Source organism: Capricornis sumatraensis, chromosome 6 (assembly GCF_032405125.1).
Source record: "Capricornis sumatraensis isolate serow.1 chromosome 6, serow.2, whole genome shotgun sequence".
Lineage (NCBI taxonomy): Eukaryota > Metazoa > Chordata > Mammalia > Artiodactyla > Bovidae > Capricornis > Capricornis sumatraensis.
In genome coordinates this window covers 69,887,961-69,898,010 of record NC_091074.1, presented here as the reverse complement: position 1 = coordinate 69,898,010, position 10,050 = coordinate 69,887,961, and the positions used below count along the sequence as shown (strand labels likewise).

Genomic DNA, 10,050 nt, shown 5'->3' with positions numbered 1-10,050 from the left:
CATGGAGTGCTCTCCAAAGGAGATGCAATATATAGAAATTTCTTATAACCACTGTACTTAGTAGCTTATTTTTACTATCAGCATTAGGTATTTTTGTCTCCAAAACTTTATTTTCTTTTAAATATGTATTTTTAAAAAAGTTTATGGCACACTTGTTTTTCACTGTGTATTTTTTATGATGACTAAAAAAATTTACAATTTTTATTTTAACAACCATGGTAAAAAAAAATCTAATTTTTAAAATTTGTCCTAGAGCCAACATTATCTAAGTGAGATGTAACCTCTATGTGTGTAAATGACTGTCTGGTAGATTCTACAAAAAATGTCATTTTTATTCATGCATTTGGGTTGCTTAAATATTTCTATAAGATTTAAAACAGTTTCTCCTTATCGCTAGAATTCTCAGCATCAATACTGTCATGCCTTTCTTTTTCAATCTATTTGCCAGTTTAAGGGTATCCACAGTAATACAACTTAAAGACAAAAAAAACTGTTTATAAATCTTTAACAGCCAGCATAATACAGTAGAAATTGCCCTGAGCAAGGAATGGAGAGACCTGAATTCAAGTCCTGGCTCTGCCACTAATTTTGCAGGATGACCTTAGCTAAGTCACTTAACTTCTACATTCATCAAATAATGAGATTGTGTCCATTTTAAGACCTCTAAAATTGCTTTCATTTGCTTATTTTTTTAATTATCAAAACACTTTCTGGGAGTTGTGGTAAGCACCGGATGGGTACAGAAATATTTACTGATGTTTAAGGTAGTAATGTTTCAAGCCGTGATCTAGGAACCATCTGAATATAAATTATTTTGGGTTACTGTTAAAAATACAGATTCCTGTCCTCTCCCAGGCTGAATCAGAACCTCCTAAGGTGAGGGTCAGATTTCTCTATTTTTCACAAGCTCCTCAATGATTATTGGAGAAGGGAAAGGCTACCCACTCCAGTATTCTGGCCTGGAGAATTCCATGAAGTAGTCCATTGGGGTCACAAAGAGTTGGACACGACTGAGAAACTTTCACATCAATGATTATAATGCACCCTAAATGTTTGAGAGCCACTGGCCTAAGAGAGTGTGTTCTAAGAGGGAAAAAACTAGCATATGGCTCAAATTACTCTAACCTCTGGCAAAATCTCCTCTAAAGACAATCCAATTCAAAGCAGAGAAGACTAGAAGAAAGCTGCCTGCATCAGCAGAGTAGTCAGCCTTATGCCTGGCCCTTGCATGATGCTTTTTACTTGCTGTGTTCCATAACAAAACACAACAAAAGGTCTTGACAACCAAGTCACTGACTGCCACAGTCATGACAACAGCTTGAAAACAAACGGAAGTTCTCTCTTCATTAATAGTAAGAGTTCAACTCAAGGAAAATGAGAAAAACAACTCTCTTTACTCTCAATTTTCCCTCCACCTGTCACTCTGTGTGATTCAAATAATCTGGTGGAGGAAACAAAATCTAAGCTACATTGTTCTCATCACTCTGTGACAGACAGACAGTATACTAATTTAATAAATAAATCCTCTTCATACAATAGAAATGACCCAAGCCCATTCCTTCCTCTCTTTTCTTTTCTAATGCTGTTGACAGGAACAAAATACCAACTAAGGACATATGCTGTAGACTTAAAAATTCATACAAATACAGTAAGTTACAAAGAGAGGTGATAATGTTTTTTCTAGAATTTCACAACAAAATTCCTCTCATGGTGAAAAATATAACTTTGACAGGAAACCTAAAAGACATTTTGCTGCAAGACTGTAACAGTTGTAAGGATAATGCCATCATCTGTGCTCATTATAGAGAAACTAACAGCAACTTTAAAAGGCCAAGAATACTGATAAGTGAAGATGAAATTTCTTTTTAGCAACCAGTATGCCAACATCAGACTTCTGGGTTTTATTCAATACTAGCATCACAAGTTTCTCCTAATCCAACCAAAACTCCTGCCAAATGTCCACAAAATTCACACCAAAATAAAAAACAGAAAAGAATTAAAAGAAAGAGACCTGACAAAGCTACGAGCAGAGCTGGAGTGTAGTGGCACAGGTCAGCAGGAGCGGAGGAACGCTGCAAAGATGTTGCTGCCTGGAGTCTAACTTGGTGATGCCTCGTGATGCTGGATGATCAAGTACTCAGGTCACAGGTATGTCTGTGGACCCATAAGAACCAGGATCTTGACCCAAACTTTTAAGATCTTCTAAAAAGAAAATACTTCACCTAAATTGAAGTATATAGAAGTCGAACACCGGCAGAGTTCCTTATTTGACATTAAATTGTGCCTAAAACTTTGGCTGATACAAAGAAACCCGTCCACTAAGGCACCCAGAGGCGATCTGACAATGTGTTGGAGAGAACTTTGTCGTCAGTACCACATCATTGTGAGAGTACAGAGAACGGATCACCCGCAGGGGACTGGCTTCTTTGGGCAAACAGTCAATAAGTTCACTGCACTGTTTGTCAAACCCCAACAAGCGAATCCCATATCCATGTGGGGACGAAATCATTCGCCCATCAGGGCTGAAGCAAAGTTCTTTGATATAACCCCTGCCTACATTGGCTTCTTCAATGTAATGAGTCAGGCGCAGAGAACAGCGAGGTGCGACTGGCCTCACGGGTGCTCCTTCTTGGAATTCATAGACACAAGTCCACTAGAGGGAGGGAAGAGAGAGAAATCAAAGTTACAGAGCCTCGTAAATAGAGTATAATCTTTAAAAATTGTGAATAACTGTAGTCAGCTGTAACTTATATAATGCAGTACAGCAACTATACTTCAGCTAAAATTAATTCAAAAACAGTTATAGAGCCCCAAACAGTGCTACAGATAATCTTTCCCCCAAAGGCTCAACAGAATGCCACAGCTACATCCCTGCTGCAAGAAAACATCCAGATGAATGCTACCCCTCTCTCAATTAACAAAATCTGTAGGCCCCACACTGTCTTATCTACATTCATATCAAGGTTATTGCTATACTGTGACACATTTGATTCCCCGAGGCCACTGTGACTTCTAAAGTGATAATTCACCTGACAGTAACAACAATCTTGATATTAGGATATCTAAGCCCTAGACTACCTCTCCTTCTACACACTTTGAAGATGCTCCTCTCCTGTTAGCTGTGGCTTCTGGAGCTAGTGAGATTCTTGGAAGACACTAGCTTTCCAGAGTAAAGAGGATCATAAAGTCATACAAGACCTTTCCCCCTAGTTATCAGTTCAATCCCTTCCTTTACCAAAGCTTTGTTGGTTTTTTTTGTTGTTGTTTGTTTTTTGTCTGTGCTGGGTCTTAGTTACAGTATGCAGGATATTAGTTGTGGTATGCAGGGTCTAGTTCCCTGACCAGGGATTAAACCCTGGCCCCCTTCACTGTAAAAAGAGAAACTCATAATACTCCATTGACTTAGCAAAACCTCCCGTTTAGTCAGCTTAGCTCAGTCCTGGGTTTACCATGTAAGAGGTTTTTTACAATGAGATGAAGGAGGCAAGAATTAAACTGGGCTTAATCTGAGCTGATGACTGGTTTAAAGTATCTCCCACTTGCCAAACCCAGGCCAGAGAGGAGGAAGAAGGATTTTGAAGGGATAAAGACACCATGAGCACACATGGCAATGGCAGTTTGTTCAGTCAGCCCCGTTGAAGGTGCAGTGCTGCTGCCCCGTACCTCCTGATCATCAGTGTTGCTTGAGCACCGAAGAAGAGTGGCCCAGCCTTTTGGGTGTAGCTGTAAGGATGTGATGCAGTTTCCACGGTCTCTCTCACCAGGAACTTCAGGGGTTAAGACTTCAAGACTATTTCGTGGTGAAATTCCTGAGATATAAGAATATTAGGATGTGGAATTCGTATTATTAAAAGACGAAGGCAGCTCATCAAAGTTTTGATTTCTGGCAGCCACCCCATCGGGCCTTTCTTATTTCTTCATCTGCCCTTTATGCTACCACATGTAAATACACTGAGGTGCCCTTCAGTGTATGGGCTATGTTTCTGGAGGTGGGTGCAGGGGAAAGGGTATGACAGGAAATAAAGAATCCAAGTTCCTGCAGCAGGAATCAACAGTAATCTATGGCTAAAGCAGTAATGGAGAAGGAAATGGCAACCCACTCCAGTATTCTTGCTTGGAGAATCCCATGGACAAAGGAGCCTGGTGGGCTATAGTCCATGGGGTTGCAAAGAGTCAGACACGACTGAGAGACTAACACACACACTCACAAGGCAGTAAAGCTGACTAGGAGTCCTTTTGATTTGAATCTGCATCTCAGAAAGCTATATAAGAATCAAAGTCATGTGGTATGAAAGGAATCTGGAAAAGTAATTCTCATCTCAGAAGACCTGGTGCTCTCTAGTCTAGAGAAAGAAATACTTGGAAGCCATGAGGACTGCCTTAATGTAGATTAAAGATGTATGTAAGGAGCAGGACTTACAGCCCCTAGGACAGTACTATAAACAACAAATTGACCTATAATTTTGGAAGTAAGAGAGGAGAACTCACAGACATATCAAGACAAGAGGTGGGAGATACTGCCAACTGTACATATTCCTGGTACTCCGCTATGGCCATCATTTCTTTCTACCTAGCCACTGATGAAAGTAACTGCTGTAGTGAGCTACTGTTACAAATGGGAATATGTCATGTCCCTGAAGTACGTGGAAAACCACTTTCATAAACATTGTAAGGAAGCAACTTAGAAATTTAATACCGAGAGAAATATTTCAACAATTCTGTGCCTATAGAAGGAGTTAATTTAAAAATAATGAACTGCCTCTGTCAGACCCTTTATGAATTATTTCTCACTTAGATGTGGTCTCTTCTTTTAAAAGCTTCCCTTGAGATTAGTACACTGACAAAAACCTGTGATGTTCTAAATTACAGTTACAACCAAATTATACATAAGTAATTTCCCATGTAATTAAACTTTAACAACAATTTTAGGGAAAAAAAATCCTATTTCAAGAATTAATTTTGAAAATCTATAACCAAAGCAGAAAAGTAACTTATTTTGAATAGATAAGCAGTGGTCTTTGAGTCTCTGCTCCTTGGAGGTTGTTGCTGCTGCTGCTGCTAAGTCGCTTCAGTCGTGTCCAACTCTGTGCGACCCCACAGATGGCAGCCCACCAGGCTCCCCCATCCCTGGGATTCTCCAGGCAAGAATACTGGAGTGGGTTGTCATTTCCTTCTCCAATGTGTGAAAGTGAAGTCACTCAGTCGTGTCCGACTCTTAGTGACCCCATAGACTGCAGCCTACCAGGCTCCTCCATCCATGGGATTTTCCAGGCAAGAGTACTGGAGTGGGGTGTCATTGCCTTCTCCATGGAGGTTGCTTAAGAGCTGGCTAAAGGGTCAGAGTGGAGATGGGGCAGGAAGACTGGAGAATCAAGGGCCTCACTAATTACACTTGGATCAGTTACTCTACTTTTATTTGTGCTACATCCCTAAAAATCCACATGAGAAATATTACATATCCAGGCATAAATCTCTAAGAGGAGGAATATTTAACCTTAAAATGAGACAGCACAGTCTTTAACATCCAGAGGACCAGATGATGGATAGTCAACAGGTTAGGTTAGGAAAGACTCTCAAACCATTCTTGGAAGTAGCCATACAAAGTAATCAAGTAATCAAACAGGCATTTACCAGGTAAGGCCACCCAGGAAAAACCTTAATTAGAAGTCTAATGTACGGTCTCTCCTCTAAATTTCTAGGTACAAGATATCTCCAAAAGGTGACCCAAAAGTACAAAAAAAACAAAACAAAACAAAACCTGTATCTAGCCATCAGTCCACCAAGAGGAGAACAAAAAGTGTTTTAAGACCTCAAATGTGGGTTACTATGGAGAGGGATGGTGAGTGAAACTTGCTAGATAGAAAGCATTTCAATTGAGGGGTGGATGGGCTAGATTAACCAGATCGTTCTACCAGATTGGCTGGGGAAAAACTGGCAAAAGCTAAGTGGGGCCACATTGTAGCTCACTTTATCCCACAACCCCTGTGAGGCTACCAGGCATTGTTGAGGTAAGGAAACAGCAGAGCAAAAAGCTTACTGGGCTGGAACCAGGCGACTTTCACAAGCACCTGATAAATCATCCCTTTATATTATATATTATATAGCACTATCAGATCCATTGTTGTTACTCAGTTGCTAAGTCATGTCTAACCCTTTGCAACCCCAGGGACTGAAGCACACCAGGCTTCCCTGTCCTTTACTCTCTCCCAGAGTTTGTTCAAACTCATGTTCATTGAGTCAATGATGCTGTCCATCCATCTAATCCTCTTTCACCCCCTGTCCTCCTGCCCTCAATCTTTCCCAGCATCAGGGTATTTTTCAGTGAGTCAGCTTGTCACATCAGGTGGCCAAAGTATTGGAGCTTCATCTTCAGGCATCAGTCGTTCCAGTGACCATTTGGGCTTGATTTCCTTTAAGATTGACTGGTTTCATCTCCTTGCTGTCCAAGGGACTCAAGAGTCTTCTCAAGCACCACAGTTCGAAAGCATATTCTTTGGTGCTCAATCTTCTTTATGGTCCAACTCACATCACTGTAGATCTGTACATCACTACTGGAAAAACCATAGCTTCGACTATATGGACCTTTGTTGGAAAAGTAATGTCTCTGCTTTTTAATATGCTATCTAGGTTTGTCAGCTTTTATTTTAAGGAGCAAGCATCTTCAGTTTCGTCTGCAGTGATTTTGGAGCTCAAGAAAATAAAATCTGCCATTGTTTCCATTTTTTCCCATCTATTTGCTGTTAACTGATGGGACCAGATGCCATGATCTTCGTTTTCTGAATGTTGAGTTTTAAGTCAGTTTTTTCACTCTTCTCTTTCACCTTCATCAAGAGGCTCTTTAGTTACTCTTCAATTTCTGCCATCAGGGTGGTATCATCTGCGTATCTGACTGAGGCTGTTGATATCTGAGCAATCTTGATTCCAGCTTGATTCATCCAGCCCAACATTTTGCATGATGCACTCTCATTTAATTTCTGTAACAATCTTAATTGGAGTCTGTATTTCCCAACTATTCCCTCTCCAAACTGGACCAAACTTAAATCCAGGAAGTAAAACCAAAATTCAAATTCCAAAAAAAATTTAAGCCCATGATATTCAACCTAGAGACTCTGGTTAGCTTTGTGGGGTTTTGTTTGTTTTTTGGCCACAATGAGGGACATATGGGATCTTAGTTCCTTGACGAGGGATGAAACCTGGCCCCCTGCAGTGGAAGTGCAGAGTCTTAACCACTGAACCACCACGGAATTCCCTGGTTAGCTTTTTGAAAATGATCATTGAGGGGCAAGGAATAACCTCATCTCTATTGGCTTTTATTTTTAAAGATTAAAATCAAACCAAAGAAAGCTATTTTAGCATCTATACAAGATTATGAAATCTAACTTTTAACCTACCTTCTCTTTGTGAGGTGCGTGACATATGTTTCTCAGAAGATGAATTAGAATCACTGTGATGACAAGGTGAACCAGAAACTCTAGGACCAGACGAACTTGACAAAGTGGTAAGATCTTGAAAATACAAAACATTCCAACAGTGAATTCTGGTAGTGTCTCAACCTTTAAATAATCTACTTGAATCATATTTTTAAAGTTCATCTGAAGCATGGCAAGTACATACCCACCTAAAAGTGGTCTATAAATAACTAAGATTGAGGTAGGCAAGATGTTTCTTTGGAATGTCCTATCCATTCCAAGGCTTAGTCCCTTTCTAAAACTGTTTACACCAATGACTTCCTTAAGTGAAATAAAAATGAAAAACCAAATAAACACAGGAACATCTTGAAAAGTGAAAGTGAAGTCATTCAGTCGTGTCTGACTCTTCGCGACCCCATGGATTGTAGCCTACCAGGCTCCTCCATCCATGGGATTTTCCAGGCAAGAATACTGGAGTGGGTTGCCATTTCCTTCTCCAACATCTTAGGTTCCCCATTATTTCCACAGTGAAATGGAATAAGAAAATTCAGCATGAATGAAAACGAGCTGCTCAATCTGTTGTTTTATGTTAGAATAACATCCAAACGACAGGCCCATTACTGAGAACACGAACAGATGTTCCTTAAAGTATAGCAACAACGTCTATCATGCTTACTGAAATTATGTGAATACCATCTTTGAAATGCAATACAAACATAACATTGAAATCTGAGAAAATAAAATGAATATCAGATAGGGGAGTCTGATGTACTACTCCAAACAGCAATCTCTATGTCACACTTTTCTTGTAGCCCCACACATCGGTGGGGACTTCTTATTAATCTAATTTCTTTTGATGGTATTAAGTATCAGAATTACCTTTAAAAGACAGAAAACCTTGGTTTTTAAGCAAAACATGCCAACTAGATCTCCTAAATCACTACTTTTCTTTTCTTTTTTTTTTTTTTAACTTATATGGAATTTATTCTGAAATCACTACTTTTCACTAAGCTTGATTATTGTTTAACCTAACAAATTCTGAAATTAAAAGGACTGCACTTACATGTTAATGAATCTCTTGCTTGCAAATAAGCTGGTAAAACTTAAATTTCTACTTTGAGCAACGAAATTAGGCAACTGCAATACAATGAGGCCTATGCATTCCCAAAGATCTTCAAAAGTGGCCACATGCACAGAGAGAGATTCCAACCATTTGAAGCTGATTTTAAATGGCAGTTTATCAGAAAGACTTAAGAAGATTGACAGTACTTTGGGCTATCACTAATATTTGAGATAATGATGATTTACAAACACTGATGAAGATTTTCTGGCTAGCAGAGGGCTAAAAATTTTTTCTAAGAGTTTCAAGTTATTCTTCCTAGATCATTTGTGAGGTACAAACTAATACTACATCAAAGATACTTTGGGAAAAAAGCTCTCACTGAGCTTTCCAAAGAATGTCTTTTAATTTACTTCTCTTCTTCCTGTTATCATTCTCAAAATAGAAACATATACCATCTCCATGTCTGAGATTATTTAGAAAACTCTTTCTTTTAATCAAAAAAGGAAAGCGTACCTGAACTTGATGTTGTTCTTCTTGCCCTCAAAATGGGATAGCTGCCTACTTCTAAAGACTTGGTTAAGTCAAGATCATGCAAAATCAAGAGATATCCAGAGGACGTTGAGATCAACATTTTGGAACAATCTGGTGTTAATCTCATCCGCATGAGAAAACGTGTGTGAAAGAATTTCTTATGTGGACATCCATCTTCTGTACACCTGCAGAAGAAATCAAACCAACAAAACCTAGTTATCATAAACATTCAGTGACAGTTGTATTTTTGCCCTTCCAACTAGAATTTACACTCAATGTATACTCAGACTTATACAGATGAAAAATTTTTGCTCCCCATTCCTTCTTCCATCTCTTCAACTTTTTTTAAAAAAATTATTCTCTTTCTCATGTATATTAAGTAAAACTTTGCTGAGGAAAACTCTCACTTTTTATTGCTTTGAAAATCTTTATTTCACTCTTTTTGATTAAAGGTTCAGCTGAGCCTATAAGGGTTGATAGTTATTTCTTTTTAAATAGGATAATATTTCATGAGTTCTGGCTTCCATTGTTGTTAAAGTCTGTTATCAGTTGAACTGTTACTTTGGATACTTTTTTTTCCCTTTGACTAATCTTCCCTTGTCTTTGGAGTATTGCAGTTTCACTCTGATGTTTGTAAATGTTGATTTCCTATTATTGATCTTCACTGAGATTCGTTTGACTTTCTAAGTCTTAAGATTCAGATTGTTCATATATTCTGGAAGATTTTCTGTCATTATTCCAATGTTGCCTCTCACCTATTTCTAAATTCTTTTGGAGTTCTAAATAGATACTTGAAACATTCCCATGAGACTCCTGTCTCATAACTGCTCTTTCATGTTTGCTATCTCCTCATCTCCATATACTGCCTTCTGGGTAATTTTTCAGTATCTATCTTAATCTGTTGTATAAACTGTTTCTGCTACTTGTTTTTATAAATTTTAACAGTACTTTTTTTTTACTTCTTTAAGTTCTATTTGGCTTTATTTCAGATCTGCATGATCTTTTGGATAGATTTTTATTCCTTGCCTAATATTTTTTATTCCCCAT

General features: G+C 38.5%; 1 protein-coding gene across 1 annotated transcript in view; it reads right to left on the bottom strand.

The window, feature by feature from the left end:
• Nucleotides 1-2,284: 2,284 nt before the first annotated feature.
• Nucleotides 2,285-10,050, bottom strand: part of DCAF10 (DDB1 and CUL4 associated factor 10) — a 51,465-nt gene continuing 43,699 nt past the window's right edge. The window contains exons 4-7 of the mRNA XM_068974521.1: nt 8,986-9,188; nt 7,392-7,505; nt 3,664-3,809; nt 2,285-2,653 (exon numbers count right to left, since the gene is read on the bottom strand). Of these exons, the coding sequence (XP_068830622.1) occupies nt 2,285-2,653; nt 3,664-3,809; nt 7,392-7,505; nt 8,986-9,188 (832 nt within the window). The remainder of the gene's footprint in view (nt 2,654-3,663; nt 3,810-7,391; nt 7,506-8,985; nt 9,189-10,050) is intronic.